This window comes from Anomaloglossus baeobatrachus, chromosome 4 (assembly GCF_048569485.1).
Source record: "Anomaloglossus baeobatrachus isolate aAnoBae1 chromosome 4, aAnoBae1.hap1, whole genome shotgun sequence".
Lineage (NCBI taxonomy): Eukaryota > Metazoa > Chordata > Amphibia > Anura > Aromobatidae > Anomaloglossus > Anomaloglossus baeobatrachus.
The window spans coordinates 9,710,060-9,728,026 of NC_134356.1; the positions used below are offsets into that span (position 1 = coordinate 9,710,060).

Below are 17,967 nucleotides of genomic sequence, written 5' to 3' on the forward strand. Positions count from 1 at the left end.
TGTCATTGGAAGGGAAGGTCGGCTCATAAATCACGGCCGTGACTCCACCGTCTGCCAACCCTGCAAGGTGGCATCACCGGCCGCAGCGTGCAGCAAAGCAGACCTTAGTGTAACGTGTTATCAGGCAGTGCGGGGGGCTACTGATCACCTACACCGGCCGCAGCGTGCAGCAAAGCAGACCTTAGTGTAACGTGTTATCAGGCAGTGCGGGGGGCTCCTGATCACCTGCCGGCAGCTGCAGCAAGCGGGCAATGTTATAGGGCTGGAAATCAGGTGTGAACTATGCTCCAGTCACATCCGAAGCTGCGCTGGTAGCTCAGATACACACAAGGCTGCAGGGAGACGTATGGCTGTGTGGTGTATACAGCGGGACGGGGATATAAGCTCCAGGTGTTGGATGCAGCTTTGGGTGTGACAGGAGTACAGCATGCAGTGATAGAAGCACTGACTGTTTCTGGGTTTGTCCTCGTCGATGTCTTCATCTTCATTTTCGGGGTCGATATCTTCGGCCTGCGTGATCCAGTCCAGGTAGCCCTTCAAGTCTTCTTCCAGTTGCTGCTTCTCCCTCAGTTTTTGGAAGTCGCCCCGAGCCTTCGCCTTCTCCCTCTCCTTAGAAAACTCCCTGGTGAGACAGAGGGAAGCAGCTTAGTACATGCGGTACCAGACACACAACACTCACAAAGCGCTCCATCCCTGGAGGTAAAGTCGTGGGACGGACAAGACTCTGAGGCGGCCCCTCCCCAAGACCACCCATTACCACCATCAGATAGAGCCTCCATGCACTGGGATCCCACCAGCCTCAACAATAAGACTGTGCAGTACCAGCTCTGTCCACCGGGTGGCAGCAGACCTACACAAAGTATCCGGGAAGGTCTTGGCAGCAATTGATGCACTATTCTGAGCAGTATTGCGCATACCCCACACGGATCGCCGGGGGGCTACAATGTGTTTTTACTGAAATAAACACAAGAGGTATTTTATGCCTTAATTTGGCCACTAGTTCATCCATCGCTGACACGTTACCATGTAGAAGGATTGTCAGCTCTTCCGGCGAGCCCCCTGAATCCTCCTCTGCCCCCTGCTCCGTGGAGTCGCGCGGCTCGGAGTATTATCAGTCATCAACATTTTTATTCAGCGCATTATTTACTAGATGAAAAGGCTGCAATTGTATCTGCGCCAGATAAAGGGCAGGAAACATTCAGCTGCTGCTTACGGCGATAATAAGTGGAGCTCAGGAGCTGGAGTGCTCACGTCTCCGTCACCGAACCTGTAATTTCCAGCAACACAAATCACCAGCGCCACTGTCTAGGGCTGAGGGCCAGGACTGGAGGGAGCCGCACAAAGAGCTGATGAGGAGAGGGAAGGGGGGTCTGCGGCTCACGGGGAAGACTGGGGGCAACCAGGGTGACCACCAGCGAGACCAAAAAGATGCTTCACAACAGGGACCACAATTACCGGCTAAACGTGGCCTCCGACCACTGAGCGCTCCACAAAACCCGAGCACAGAAAGTGAACAGTCCGACAAGGTCATTGTATCGGTGCAGTCACTATATCTAACGCCTATGTCCGAGACCAAACGCAAGATACTGCATCACATCTACACAGTATAGTCACTGTGAACATACATTACTGATCCTGAGTTACCTCCAGTATTATACTCCAGAGCTGCACTCACTATTCTGCTGGTGCAGTCACTGTGAACATACATTACTGATCCTGAGTTACCTCCAGTATTATACTCCAGAGCTGCACTCACTATTCTGCTGGTGCAGTCACTGTGTACATACATTACTGATCCTGAGTTACCTCCTGTATTATACTCCAGAGCTGCACTCACTATTCTGCTGGTGCAGTCACTGTGTACATACATTACATTACTGATCCTGAGTTACCTCCTGTATTATACTCCAGAGCTGCACTCACTATTCTGCTGGTGCAGTCACTATGTATATACAGTGGGGAATAAAAGTCATTATTCAGCCCCCAATTGTGCTCGTTCTCCCCCTTATAAAGATGAGATTTGCCTGTAAGTGACATCAGAGGTGACCACAACTATGAGAGACAAAATGAGAAAACAAATCCAGAAAATCACCGCGTCTGATTTTGTAAGATTTTATTTGCAAATTACGGTGGAAAATAAGTGTTTGGTCAATAGCAAAAGTTGAACTCAATAATTTGTTATATCCTTTATTGGCAATGACAGAGGTCAAGCGTTTTCTGTAAGTCTTCACAAGGTTGGCACACACTGTTGGTTGTATGTTGGCCCAGTCCTCCATGCAGATCTCCTCTAGAGCAGTGATGTTTTGGGCCTGTCACTAGGCAACATGGACTTTCAACTTCCTCCAAAGGTTTTCTATGGGGTTGAGATCTGGAGACTGGCTAGGCCACTCCCGGACCTTCATGTGCTTCTTATGAAGCCACTCTTTCGTTGCCCTGGCGGTGTGCTTGGGATCATTATCATTCTGAAAGACCCAGCCATGTTTCATCTTCAATGCCCTTACTGATGGAAAGAGGTTTGAACTCAGAATCTCACGATACATGGCCTCATTCATTCTTTCATGTACACGGATCAGTCGTCCTGGTCTCTTTGCAGAGAAACAGCCCCAAAGCATGATGTTGCCACCCCCATGCTTCACAGTAGGTATGGTGTTCTTTGGATGCAACTCAGCATTCTGTCTCCTCCAAACACGACGAGTTATGTTTCTACCAAACAGTTCTACTTTGGTTTCATCATATGACATTCTCCCAATACTCTTCTGGATAATCCAAATTCTCTCTAGCAAACTTCAGACGGACCCAGCCATGTACTGGCTTAAGCAGGGGAACAAGTCAGGCACTGTAGGATCTCAGTCCCTGCTGGCGTAGTGTGTTACTGATGGTAGCCTTTGTTACGGTGGTCCCAGCTCTATGCAGGTGATTCACTAGGTCCCCCTGTGTGGATCTGGGATTTTTGCTCACCGTTCTTGTGATCATTTTAACCCCACGGGGTGAGATCTTGCATGGAACCCCAGATCGAGTGAAATTATCAGTGGTCTTGTATGTCTTCCATTTTCTTATTATTGCTCCCACCAAGCTGCTTGCCTATTGCAGATTCAGTCTCCCCAGCCTGGTGCAGGACTACAATGTTGTTTCTGGTGTCCTTTGACAGCTCTTTGGTCTTCACTCCAGTTTGGAGTGTGACTGTTTGAGGTTCTGGACAGGGGTCTTTTATACTGATCACAAAATCGAACAGGAGCCATTACTACAGGTAATGAGTGGAGGACAGAGGAGCCTTTTACAGAAGAAGTTACAGGTCTGTGAGAGACAGAAATCTTGCATGTTTTTAGGTGACTAAATACTTATTTTCCACCATAATTTGCAAATAAAATCAGACGCGGGGATTTTCTGGATTTGTTTTCTCATTTTGTCTCTCATAATTGTGGTCACTTATGATGCCAATTACAGGCAAATCTCATCTTTTAAGTGGGAGAATTTGCACAATTGGTGGCTGACTAAGTACTTTTTTTCCCTACTGTACATTACATTACTGATCCTGAGTTACCTCCTGTATTATACTCCAGAGCTGCACTCACTATTCTGCTGGTGCAGTCACTGTGTACATACATTACTGATCCTGAGTTACCTCCTGTATTATACTCCAGAGCTGCACTCACTATTCTGCTGGTGCAGTCACTGTGTACATACATTTCTGATCCTGAGTTCTCCTGTATTATACTCCAGAGCTGCACTCACTATTCTGCTGGTGCAGTCACTGTGTACATACATTACATTACTGACCCTGAGTTACCTCCTGTATTAATCTCCAGAGCTGCACTCACTATTCTGCTGGTGCAGTCACTGTGTACATACATTACATTACTGACCCTGAGTTACCTCCTGTATTATACTCCAGAGCTGCACTCACTATTCTGCTGGTGCAGTCACTGTGTACATACATTACATTACTGATCCTGAGTTACCTCCTGTATTATACTGCAGAGCTGCACTCACTATTCTGCTGGTGCAGTCAGTGTGTACATACATTACTGATCCTGAGTAACCTTCTGTATTATACTCCAGAGCTGCACTCACTATTCTGCTGGTGCAGTCACTGTGTACATACATTACATTACTGACCCTGAGTTACCTCCTGTATTATACTCCAGAGCTGCACTCACTATTCTGCTGGTGCAGTCACTGTGTACATACATTACATTACTGACCCTGAGTTACCTCCTGTATTATACTCCAGAGCTGCACTCACTATTCTGCTGGTGCAGTCACTGTGTACATACATTACATTACTGACCCTGCGTTACCTCCTGTATTATACTCCAGAGCTGCACTCACTATTCAGAAGAAAGTGACACTGAACCAGTAAGGACAATGCTGGACAATGTTAGCTCTGAATCCTGCAGAATCTGCCCTGAGCTTGTGCCTGGTCCGGTGCCCCGCGCCCTTGAGTCTATAGACGTCGGGGGTGAGCGGTGCCAGGTGAATACGCTCCTTACTCCAGCGTCCTCCATTTGTGGCCTGTGACATCTGTGGCTATGATTAGAGAACGTGGCAGCGTCTTACCCACTCAACACACCGAGAACCAGGTTGAGTACGAAAAACGATCCGAAAATGACGAGGCTGACGAAGTAAATGCACGGCAGCTCATACCCCATGGCATCCTGCATCTAAAGAGAGGAAAAGAGGAGACAGTTACTATATGTGTGGGAAGCCAGGAGATTTATGAATGCAGCTCTGGATGTGAGTGGAGACATGGCCGGTATTCCTTCCCACCCTATATCTCCATGTATATCAGCACAGGGAGCAGCTGACTCGCTGACAGCTCCCTCTATAATGGATGGGGGTGCAGAAGATACGGGGGTAACATCCGCGCCCCCCGTTTCTCACAAGAGCCGCTATTTATAGGCGCTTTCATCTCCCTGAGCCTCCGGAAATCCCTCTTCAAAGTTTTAGCAGTGGCTTCGCCCCCACTGACCCTGAACTTGGGGCCCGGCACAAAATGAAGACACGGTTGATGAATTGGACGTTTCCCTTTAGGCCCCGAGGGCCACGAGATGAATTCAGACGTGAAATGTGAGATACAAAAGGAAACCTTGTCTCCTCCCGGATACAGCAGAAAACTGTGGTAACGCGGCAATAACCGGACCCTGGGAAATGGCCACCGGCCGTCCTGCATGGGAAAGGCACCGTCCCGGGAGCCAGGCACCTACCCAGTATAACACGTCCGTCCATCCCTCCATGGTAATGCACTGGAAGACAGTCAGCATGGCGAATGCAAAGTTGTCGAAATTGGTGATGCCGTGCTTAGGGCCGTCCCACCCGGACTCGCACATGGACCCGTTAGGACAGTGCCGTCCGTTATTGCTATTGAGAGCGCAGGGCGACGGCTCCTCTTCTGCGGGAACTTCTGAAAAATGCCGAAAGAGGATATAAAACACCAGAAATGTGACAAGATGGGGACTGATGGGTTGTTACATTGTATCCAGGACCCCGGACTGATACAGTTCCCTGCACTGATACATTGCAGCAAACCTTCAGAGACATTTGCACTCCTGTCTGGACGGGGGCGCCCTCTGGTGGGGGCGATAATCTGAGATTTCACCTTTGTTGGTCAGGAAGTAGCAGGTTTTGTGCATTTTGCCCATAAACAGCTCCAGGCCGATGATGGCGTAGATGATGATGACGAACAGGACGAGCAGCGCGATGTGCAGCAGGGGAACCATGGCCTTGATGATGGAGTTCAGCACCACCTGAAGACCTGCAGAGAGAAAAAACGTCGTCTATGTAGCGTCCGCACAAAAGCAGGAGATTTATCCACAAGTCCGAAACTAACGTCGTGGCCTTATATTTACAGACAGACATAGATCTTGGGCAGAAGGACCAGCGTTACATACACACCGGGAAGTGATACCAAATCCAGTGTGAACGTAGCCAAACCTCCGCTACCATGTGACAAACTCCTCTCGCTTCTGCATGAGACGCTCGTCACAATCAACGTCTCCAGGGAAAGCGCTTTAATTACACATAATAGTCGTGGGATGATGGATAGACGTCTCCAAAGGATGAGATAAGAAGACGACGTCTGTGAATGTAGGATGCCGTGCTGTGTAATATCTGCACCAAGGCTACAGGGCACCTCGGCTCGTCGGGGAAGTCTAGGGGTCACGTTGTTAAAGGGCATTGTCCAGAATTGCCTTGGAGAGCCCATCAATATCCGATCTGACTCCAGCAAACTGCACCCCCTTCTGATTATCAGCACAGCGCCATGCTGCAATACCAAGCCTGACCACTACACAAAAGATGGCGCTGTGCCTGATAAGCAGGTGGCTATTTAGTAGAGTCAGACCCCAGCCTATGGACAGGCCATGGGTTTTATGTACCAGGATACAGGGTCGGTGTGGGCCACCGGGGTGTCGGGGAATTCCCCGGTTCCTAACGGCCCCCCTCCCCACATGCTTCACATAGGGCCCCAGGCTGGTAACCGCTGGCAGGGCTAGGGCCCCCAGGCGGCTTTGCCAGTGGCAGTGTCGGGGCCCCGGGCGGATGTGCAAGCGGCAGTGTCGGGCCCCACAGGCGACTGTGCCAGCGGCAGTGTCGGGGCCCCGGGCGGCTGTGCCAGCGGCAGTGTCGGGGCCCCGGGCGGCAGTGTCGGGGCCCCTGGCAGCTGTGCTAGAGCGGCGGGCGGCTCCACCAGAGGCAGTGCTGAGGTTGTGGAGCTGCTTTTTTACATGTCGGCCGGGGCTGCACTGCGCCTTCTAGTGTTCGTGTGCCGCCCCGACCATGTCACAGTTAATAGATGCTGCCGCGTCTGCTAACTGTGACGTCAGTCAGCGCGCCCTGCACTCAGCACTGCCACTTCCCTCCAGAGAGGATCATCAGTGAAGCCTGCAGGCCGGACCAGAGACCAGCCGGGGGAAGGGAAGAACTGCTCTAATGTGTGTGTATAAATAGGTCTGTTTATATGACTTTTTTGTATAAATGAGTATAATCTGTGTGTGTGTGTACATTAGTGTAGTGCCTTTCTGCGTTCTTCTGCATGTCTGTGCATGCGTGTGCTTGTGTCTATGTATTTTTGCTTGTCTGTGCATGAGCCTGACTGTATTCTGTGTGCATGTATGTGACTACATGTATGTGCATGCTTGTGTCTGTGCTTGTGTTCATTCTTGTGCATGTGTCTGCATTTCTACATATATGTGTCTGTGTGCATGCAGGTGCCTGGCTGCGGTTTTCTGCATGTGTGTATGTGTGCGTCTGTCTGCGTTTTCATATATGTGTGCATGTCTGCGTTCATGTGCGTGTCTGTATGAACATGTGCATATGTCTGTCTACGTGCACTTGTCTGCATGTGTGTACATTTTTCTGTGTCCAGTGCATGTCTATGTGTCTGCCTATATGTACGTGTGCCTGTCTGTGTGTGTCAGCAAGGACATTTGTCTTTGTGTCTACGTATGTAAGCATGCATGTGTGTATGTGCACATTTCTGTGTCTACATATGTGTGCCCGTCTTCATGTCTGTGTGCATGTCTTCATGTTCATGCCTGTGTGTTTACATACGTATGAGTGTGTTCTTATCTGCATGAGTGTGCCTGTCTGCATGCATTTATCTGAGTGTCTGTGTATGTCTACTTATGTGCGTGTTTGCATGTATGTGTGTCTACATACGTGTGCATGTCAATGCATCTGCGTATGTGTGCATGTGTCAATGTGTGTGCATGTGTCAATGTGTGTGCATGTGTCAATGTGTGTGCATGTCTGTGTGCCTCACATCTTTTAACATGACTGCTATGCGCCACACTCTGACGTCTGTGCACGGCCTGAGATGGGTGGGGTGGACATTTGACCGCGCCGGATATGAAGCCACAAGAGGACGCCGGGGAGGTGAGAAAAATCTTTTTGCTCCTCCCTCTCTGAATGGATATGGCAGTTTAGGGGCCTGAGACGGAGGAACATAGGGGCCCAATATGGGGGAATATAGGGGTCTAGGATGGGAAACATTATTAAATAAAGGTGGCCAGGATTGGGGACATTATTACTATATGGGGCCAGAACAAGGAACATACATTATTGGTTTATGTTGGCAAATCGTAGAGATAATTACTGTAGGGGCAAATTAAAGGACATTATTACTGATGAAATATAATTTAATTTTGAGGATTCTGTCTTCCATGGGGAAACAAAAGTCTGACATAGTGTAGAAATTGGGAAAAAAGTGAGGAATGTTCTGAGAGTGATCGGTTATAGGTGCCTGTGTGTTATTTTCTGCAGAGTCGCGTCATGGCAGGAAGAAGTGATCGCGGTCAGCAACGGATGAAGAAGAAAAGCGAAGATGAATAACGTCAGCTAGAGACGTCACTGGTAAGTCAGTGTATTACATGTACACACACTATACACTATATACACAGCTCCTCTGTATTATGTCGCTGGTGATCACTGTATTACCTATACACTATATACAGAGCTCCTCTGTATTATGTCGCTGGTGATCACTGTATTACCTATACACTATATACAGAGCTCCTGTGTATAATGTCGCTGGTGATCACTGTATTACCTATACACTATATACAGAGCTCCTGTGTATAATGTTGCTGGTGATCACTGTATTACCTATACACTGTATACAGAGCTCCTGTGTATAATGTCGCTGGTGATCACTGTATTACCTATACACTATATACAGAGCTCCTGTGTATTATGTTGCTGGTGATCACTGTATTACCTATACACTGTATACAGAGCTCCTGTGTATTATGTCGATGGTGATCACTGTATTACCTATACACTATATACAGAGCTCCTGTGTATAATGTTGCTGGTGATCACTGTATTACCTATACACTATCTACAGAGCTCCTGTGTATAATGTCGCTGGTGATCACTGTATTACCTATACACTATATAGAGAGCTTCTGTGTATAATGTCGCTGGTGATCACTGTATTACCTATACACTGTATACAGAGCTCCTGTGTATTATGTCGCTGGTGATCACTGCATTACCTATACACTATATACAGAGCTCCTGTGTATTATTTCGCTGGTGATCACTGTATTACCTATACACTATATACAGAGCTCCTGTGTATAATATCGCTGGTGATCACTATATTACCTATACACTATATACAGAGCTCCTGTGTATAATATCGCTGGTGATCACTGTATTACCTATACACTATATACAGAACTTCTGTGTATTATGTCGCTGGTGATCACTGTATTGCCTATACACTATATAGAGAGCTTCTGTGTATAATATCGCTAGTGATGACTGTATTACCTGTACACTGACACTATATACAGAGCTCCGGTGTATAATGGCAGTGATGGTAATATTATTATTATTATTATTATTAGTATTGTGGTTTTTATTCATGATTATTATTGTAGTTTTCGGTTACGATGTTAGCTAGTCATGGAGTGTTGGCATTTGACCCTTGTATGTGGTTGTATTTGATCACCATGTGGTGTTAATATGTGATCTGGTCACAGTATGGTGGTATTTCTTTCTTGTTTGTGGTATTATTTGGTCACTGTGGTCTGGTCACGGTCTGGCGGTATTTCTTCCTTGTATGTGATTGGTTGCATTTGGTCACTGTGTGGTGGTAATATGTGGTCTGGTCATAGTGTTGCAGTATTTCTCCCTTGTATGTGGTATTATTCGGTCACTATGTGATCTGGTCATGGTGTGGCGGTATTTCTGCCTTGTATGTGGTATAATTGGTCTTGATATAGTGGATTGTGTAGTGTATGGAGGTCACTTTTTCTCTCTGATATCAATATGGGGAAGATTCTTTATTTCCAATAGAGATTACATACTTGAACATTTAACCCCTCCCTGTCCTGTGATTATTACACAGCAGCAAATATTTACTGACTGAGGTCAGTATTTGGTGAGTTTTTAACCTCAATGTTTGTAGCCAAAACCAGGAGCGGTAAAATCAGAGTAAAAGTAATAGAAACACGGGCACCACTTCTGGATTTTGGCTACAAATACTGATGTCGGATACTGACCAAATACTGAACGTGTGAACGTGGCCTAAGGATAAGTGATAACTTAATGAACAAGGGGGCATTCTCTTCGTTTGGAGGAAAGAACATTTCTGCACCAGGATAGAAGAGGGTTCTTCACGGTAAGAGCAGTGAGGCTCTGGAAGGCTCTTCCTGAGGAAGTGGCGATGGCCGACTCACTGAATGAAGAGAAATGGAGGCTTTACAGGTAGAGAGGTGACCCAGCTTAGGAGTCGGGAAATCATTTTTTTCCCTATGAAGAAAATTGGCTTCTATGCTGTGGGTTTTTGCCTTCCCCTGGTTCAACCCTGCACAACAGCGGCACTAACAATAGGCCGGACTGGATGGACATAAGGTCTCCCTTCAGCCTTAGTGTATGCATGTATTCATCAGTGGGGTGAGATTGCTGGGACCTGCACTGATCTGTACAATGTGCAGCTTTTGTCCCCGTTACACTGGAGCTCTCGTGTGACTCGACCCCTGACTTATTCCTTCCCTCAGTGGCTGCGAGCGCTGGGCTTGGCTTTTTCTGACCACCCCAAAGAGGTGAATGGAGCTGCGGTTGTGACGCCCCTGGACTAGTCAGGTCGTCACAGGGTACTGCACGCTCTTTATCTCCTGGTGCAGGACTCAACCCCTCTTGGTTTTGGGTTCCCAACTTGCAGCACTGCCTCCATCAGCGTCCAAAAATCCCAATCACATCTCGCACCACACCCTGTCAGGCACACCAGTGGGCTGCTAAACTAGAATAGGGCCGCCCACCTAGGGGTCAGGCAGGGAGGTGACAAATCAGTCGGTTCCAGGGGAGCAAAGTGTGAGGAAGCTGGGAGTTGGAGCTCCCAGGGGAGGAGAAGATTGGGTTGCAGACGGTGGTCTGGACCCGGAGGAGTCGGAGACCCAGTCGCGGGATATTGGGACTGGGTGCCTGACTTAGTCTAGGAGTACAATAGCCGGTCTGGGTCCAAAAGCACGTCGGGGTACTGGACCCTAGGTCAGGGAGAGGCTTCAAGCAACCGGGCAATTAACCTGCAGAGGACAGGGCCTTTATGGACTGTCCCCACGAAGCTCAGAAATCGAGGGCACTAGCGCAACGAGGGGGATAGGTCTTTCCAACTAAAGCAGCCCACTGAAATCCCAAGTGTGAGCTCCTGAGAGCACAGCTCTTTCACACCAAAAAGTGGGGAGCGGGACCCGGACAGCTTCAAGCTTACAGGCCACTTGGACACTACTAAAATCTGTGCACGGAGGCAGGCTCCGGACCATCAGGCGGTGCTGCAGGGGATGGGACCCGGACGAGCTCCCCCAAGAGGGCAGCGGCACCCAGAGACTTGGTTTACTACGTTGTCAGTGTCTGCTTTCCTTCTGAGTGAGTACCTGATCATCCCCTGCTATCAGCGAGTCTGTGCTCCCCCCTGCACCCCACCATCCAGAGTCCGGGGTCTTCCCCTACCCGTGGTGGGTAACGTCATCTGGCTGTCCCACTCCATCACGCCGAGTACTCCCAACGGCAGCGGTGGTACTCCCTATTACCGCACAAACTATCTAATCCCCTGTAAATAACCCCCCATCACATTTTAGAGTGACCCTGAGCCCCTTGAGACACGAGTAGCGACACCCGGATCTGAGCGCTTCCACCGCTGCTGGGGCGGTACATGGTCACACACCGCACCGGTGCCGCTGCATTGTATAATGGGGATACAAGTGCCCTGTCAGGGTTAAAAGTTCCCCAATCTTCCGATCGGTGCGATTTCCACTGGTCAGAGTCTACTGATCAATAACATCACCTACCGAACAACATCGGTGATAACTTGTCACCAAAGACCCTGCACCGCGAACTACTGTAATTGTACATCCCAGTTATGGTGCACAGGAGACGTGCAGGAGCCGGCTGTGCTTTACAGTCAGCGCTCCACTATAACGGGGATAACAGCCAATAGGTATTTGCATATCGCTGTAAGGTGGGCCCCTGGAGTCAATTTCCCTGGTGGGCCCCAGACACCCCAGTCCGACCCTGCCAGGGTACCCCATATTTTTATAGCTAGGTTTGACCCCAGGACTCAGATTTATGGTGGCCGGAGCTTTCTACCAATGAATCGTCAATGTGCGGCCAAGACGTAAGCCGCAGATCCCTGTATTACTTCTCGAGCCCTTCATCTTCCGCCATCTGCTGAGGACAATCTGTCCGGTGGAGTTTTGCCGGAGATTTACGGAGCCGTTCTCCGTGCCGTACATTACGCTGAGTGTTATGAGCCGCACAGATGATGATTTCGCTGCCAATTTAGCACATGTCGCTAGAAGTCTCTGGGAACCGAGGCCGGATCGGGAGCCGCTTCCGCAGCGCCTGACGATAATGGAGGTTTTAAAGAAAAAAAAAAGCTAAAAAGTTGGATGCGAGCCCGCAGCTAAACGATGGCATGTCTGTCATCAGCAGCGGGCAAAGCTTGGCACGGGCAGAATTTACTGCTTAATTAGCGTGCTCCACATGACAAAGACGACACGGTCTGTCACCGCTGTAAATACCCGCGCTGCCCTCGCTTCATGGGTGTCTCCCTGACCCAGAAGTGCCCCCAGCACTGCCCCCAGAGCTCCGCATACTTACTAGGTACCCCCGAAACCAGTCTCAGGGGTCTGAGGACTCGAAATGCTCGCAGCGCTTTAACATCAAATCCTGCCCCTTTCCCACCCAGGGCGCTGCCACCATCTGCCTTGGTCGCTTGCTCTAAAATTGCACTGAAAAGTCTGCAAAGAAGAAAAAGAAGTGAATGGAAACATTGTATCAACACCACGAAGAAAGAGTGCAGAGCAGCACAGAGGATTTCAGAGGAGGACTCACCCTACGACCACGATGATGAAGTCCAGCAGGTTCCAGCCGTTGCGGAGGTATGCGTTGGGATGAAAGAGCAGCCCGTATGCAATGACTTTCAGAAAAGCTTCCACCGTGAAGATGATGAGGAACAGATATTCCACCCGCTCCTACAGGGAAAAGGCGAGAGCATCACAGAGACGTTATATATATATATCCGTCTGATTATAATGTCACTGCACTATTATAAGCCCGGGACTGCAGGGTCACTGGCCCTTTAAATGTCACATTAGCAGACGGATAAAGCGGAGAACACGTCATGAGATACGGCTCAGGACGGACACAGCGGTGCGGCCTCGTGTAATGCCGAGCAGATAAATCTGCCCTGACAGCCATAAGTGAGTCATTAAACACCAGCCCACCAGGGACCCCGACATATCGATCCCCCGGTATCTCCGCAGCACAGACCTCAGGTCGCTGAGATTGAACAGCAATATATATCGATCACATGTAACGTCTTCGGTTCCGGACACTTGATCGTGGGATTTACGTCCAAGGAGAAAACTATGAGGTCTGAACCGAAAGAGACCCCGGAGGCAAAACCCAACCGTGGACGGCTGACACTAGGGGGCGCACCAATGGCAAAACATCGCAACCAGCAGTGTGAGAAACACACAAAACTCCAACTGCACCGTGAGATAAAAGAGACACAGGCGGCTCCGGAGAGTCCACCGCACGGCTACGGAAAGTCCACCGAGCGGCTCCGGAGAGTCCACTGCGCTGCTCTGGAAAGTCCACCACGCGGCTCCGGAGAGTCCACCGCGTGGCTACAGAGAGTCTACCGCGCGGCTACAGAGAGTCTACCGCGCGGCTAGAAAAAGTCTACCGCGCGGCTAGAAAAAGTCTACCGCGCGGCTAGAGAGAGTCCACCGCGCGGCTACAGAGAGTCCACCGCGCGGCTACAGAGAGTCCACCGCACGGCTACAGAGAGTCCACCGCACAGCTACAGAGAGTCCACCGAGCGGCTCCGGCGAGTCCACCGCGCGGCTACGGAGAGTCCATCGTGCGGCTCCGGAGAGTCAACCCCGAGGCTCTAGAGAGTCCACCGCGCGGCTACAGAGAGTCCACCGCGCGGCTCCGGAGAGTCAACCCCAAGGCTCTAGAGAGTCCACCGCGCGACTACAGAGAGTCCACCGCGCGGCTCCGGAGAGTCAACCCCAAGGCTCTAGAGAGTCCACCGAGCGGCTACAGAGAGTCCACCGCGCGGCTACAGAGAGTCCACCGCGCGGTTACAGAGAGTCCACCGTGCGGCTCCGGAGAGTCAACCCCAAGGCTCTAGAGAGTCCACCGAGCGGCTACAGAGAGTCCATCACCTTCATTATCTTCATACATCAAGCAAGTGAAAATAAGAAACTTTCTAATAAACCTGATCGAGAAATCGAGTTCTCTCCTCCAGGACTGAGCTCTCATTCTCAGAATACTCAATTCACAGTAAGGCCAGCGTCACACTTGCGATTAACTCACACGAGTGCAATGCGAGAAAATCTCGCATTGTACTCGGACCAATGTTAGGCTACATTCACACAACCGTTCCGTTTTTGAGGGCCGCAAAAATCGGTCCGTTTTTTTCACGGATGCTTCCGTGTTGCATCCGTGTGACATCCGTTCCGTTCCGTATACGGTCCGTGTGTCATCCGTGTGCCTTCCGTTTTTTTTGCGGACCACAAAAAACGGAAGCAGCAAGAAAGATAAATAGATGAGTAGATATAGAGATGGATAGATAGATATAGAGACAGAGATAGAGGGATTGATCGATAGATAGATAGATAGATAGATAGATAGAAAGATATATATAATGTCCCACCCCCCTGCATTATAAGCTGGCACCCTTTTGTGACTTTCATGTGGCACTAAAGGGTGCTTAGCCTTGTATTTAGCCAAAAAAATAAATAAATAATAAAATTGGCTGATAATCCAAAACAGAGGGCACCCCACGCTGTTATTTTAAATTAAATAAATAATTTAAAACAAAAAACGTGGGGTCCACCCCAAATTGGATCACCAGCCAAGGTAAAGCGGACAGCTGGGGTCTGGTATTCTCAGACTAGAGAGGTCCACTGTTATTGGACACTCCCCAGCCTAAAAATAGCAGGCCGCAGCCGCCCCAGAAGTGGCGCATCCATTGGATGTGCCAATCCTGGCACTTTGCCCAAGCTCATCCTGTGCCCTGATGCGGTGGCAAACGGGGTAATATATGGGGTTGATGCTAGATGTGTAATGTCACCTGGCATCAAGCCCTGGGGTTAGTGATGTCAGGCGTGTATCAGATACCCGACATCACCAACCCAGTCTGTAAGAAATAAAAAATTGACAACAAAAAAAGTTTTATTTGAAAAAACACTCCCCAAATCATTCCCTCTTTCACCAATTTATTGAAAAGAACAATCAAATCCGGGTCTGGTGTAATCCAATAAGGCGGTCCCACGACGATCCATACCATAGTCACTGTCCCAGTCAATGAAGAACAGAATGTTCCCCATTGGCTGGGAGAGCAGTGCAGTGACCTGAGCTAACATCATGAGGTCAGACCAGGTCACTGCAGGGGATGACGAGCGCTGACGTCAGGAGGTTAGATGAGATCATTACCTGCTGTGACGATCTCCTGCACTCCTGCCGTCAGCGCGGTCACTGCCTTCTATGCCCGCCGGGTTCACAGCGAAGAATCGCGGGAGCCCGTGACGTCACCGCTAGTGACAGTCTCGGGCCGCCCGCATGACTTGATGTGAGAACGCAGCGGGCATGGAAGGCAGTGACAGCGCTGACGGCAGGAGATCGTCACAGCAGGTAATGATCTCATCTAACCTCCTGACAGCAGCGCTCGTTATTCCAGCGGCTGCTCGCACTGCAGTGTGAGAAGCTGCTGATACTGCAGTGTGAGAAGCTGCTGATACTGCAGTGCGAGCAGCCGCGGGGCTGGAGCGGGACACAGACTGCACGGGCACCCGACGGAGGTCACACGGAAGTGCTTCCGTGCAGCTTCCGGGGATTTTGAGGGCCCATTGACTTGTATTGAGTCACAGTTCGTTATTACGGAACAGAATAGGACATGTTCCATAATAACGGAGCGGACATACGGCATCCGATGTGTATTTTTGTAGGATCGGATGCACACGGAAGTTCTTCCGTGTGCCATCTGATCCTACACAAAAGACATTGAAAAGATGGTCCTGTCCGTGGGTCCGCAAAAAAACATGAACGGACCAGGACAAACGGAACGGTCATGTGAATGAGCCCTAAAGCAATGAGGCAGCTCAGATCTGCTATTTTTTTTCTCAGCTCAAATCAGACTGAGAAAAAAATTGCAGCATGCTGCGATTTATAGTTTCCCGTACGAGTCACTCCAATGCAAGTCTATGGGTGCGAGAAAAAAAACGGATATCACACGGACGGCACACGGACCATCCTAGTGACATGCGTTTTTCTCAATACATTATCGCATGTTGCAGAGAACACTGGAAATGAGTGAGGTCTGTCGATCTCGGTCAATCTCTATCTCTGTCAGTCGGTCTCTCCCTCTCGGTCTCTATCTCTGTCAGTCGGTCTCTCCCTCTCGGTCTCTATCTCTGTCAGTCAGTCTCTCTCTCTCGGTCTCTATCTCTGTCAGTCGGTCTCTCCCTCTCGGTCTCTATCTCTCTCTGTCGGTCTCTCCCATCCCCTCTCTCATACTGAGCGATCACGGGTGCGGTGCTGCACGGTTGTCACAAAGCTCCGGCAACTTTTCCTCTTTTGAAAATGCCGGCCGCTCATTAATCAATCTGGTATTCCCTGCTTTCCCCGCCCACCAGCGCCCATGATTGGTTGCAGTCATACACGCCCCCACACTGAGTGACAGCTGTCTCACTGCAACCAATCACAGCTGCGGGTCTATATCGTGCAGTAAAATAAATAAATAATTAATAAAAAAAAAAAACAGCGTGCGGTACCTCCAATTTTCATACCAGTCGGGGTAAAGCCATACAGCTGGAGGCTGGTATTGTCGGGATGGGGAGCTCCACGTTATGGGGAGCCCCCCACCCTAAAAATATCAGCCTGCAGCCGCCCGGAATTGCCGCGTCCATTAGATGTGACAGTCCCGGGACTGTACCCGGCTCATCCCGAATTGCCCTGGTACGGTGGCAATCAGGGTAATAAGGAGTTAATGGCAGCCCATAGCTGCCACTAATCCTAGGTTAATCATGGCAGGCGTCTCCCCATGATTAATCCGTAAGGTAAAGAAAATAAACACACACACACGAAAATCCTTTATTTGAAATAAATGACAAAAAAACACCCTCTTTCACCACTTTATTAAACCCCCAAATACTCCTCCAGGTCCGGCGTAAGCCACAGAGGTCCCACGACGCTTTCAGCTCTGCTACATCGGAAGCAGAGAGCGGTCACAGACAACGACCGCTCCTGTGTGGTGTGTATGACTTTCACAGCTCTGCCTCCTCTTGCTCCGGGGTCTGATGTGTTCGCCGCTCGCAGACCCCCCCTTGTGTCTGGCTTGGGGTGGAGTTCCCCTTTAAGTATCTCAGCACTGTTGTATCTGGCCGCGCTCAGATTCTGCTCCATCCATTTATCGTCTGTGGGGGATTTTCCTGCTGTGAAATGTTTCGCGGTTTCTATGAAATATTTCCTGCTAATGAATATATGGCATGAATAATTAATGGCGCCGTGCATTTATTTACACTGCGCCACAAACACTACCCAGAATTCCCTGCTGTGAAGAGAAACCGAAGAGCTGACAATCTAAGATGCCCAAAAACTGTCAGCACTCCCTTCCAGAGCTGCACTCCTCACCCTACGCACTGTCCCATAATAAGCAGCACTCCAAAGCATTGCATTCTGGGAGATGTACTACCTGCAACAAACACTAGAGGGCATCAGGCGGCACAGTCAGAGCAGCAGGAGGCAGTACAAGCAGAATTGTGAGTGCAGCTCTGGATGTGAGTGCAGATTTCAGCAGTGGATTGTGATGTGCGGAGATGAATCATTACATCTGCAGATTTGAGGCCGGACGCACGGACAGTAATAAACAATCCGCGGATCGCTCCTTAATAAGCCGCCCATAATTTATTCATAAAGACCATTAATGGCGGCTCATTAGGAAATCACAGC

The 17,967-nt window shown here is 49.5% G+C and overlaps 1 protein-coding gene across 1 annotated transcript in view; it reads right to left on the reverse strand.

Moving 5' to 3' along the window:
- The window catches only part of CACNA1C (calcium voltage-gated channel subunit alpha1 C), a 348,304-nt gene that overhangs the window by 99,922 nt on the left and 230,415 nt on the right, over nt 1–17,967 (reverse strand). The window contains exons 4-9 of the mRNA XM_075342990.1: nt 12,838–12,977; nt 12,604–12,743; nt 5,597–5,752; nt 5,205–5,401; nt 4,558–4,661; nt 450–622 (exon numbers count right to left, since the gene is read on the reverse strand). Of these exons, the coding sequence (XP_075199105.1) occupies nt 450–622; nt 4,558–4,661; nt 5,205–5,401; nt 5,597–5,752; nt 12,604–12,743; nt 12,838–12,977 (910 nt within the window). The remainder of the gene's footprint in view (nt 1–449; nt 623–4,557; nt 4,662–5,204; nt 5,402–5,596; nt 5,753–12,603; nt 12,744–12,837; nt 12,978–17,967) is intronic.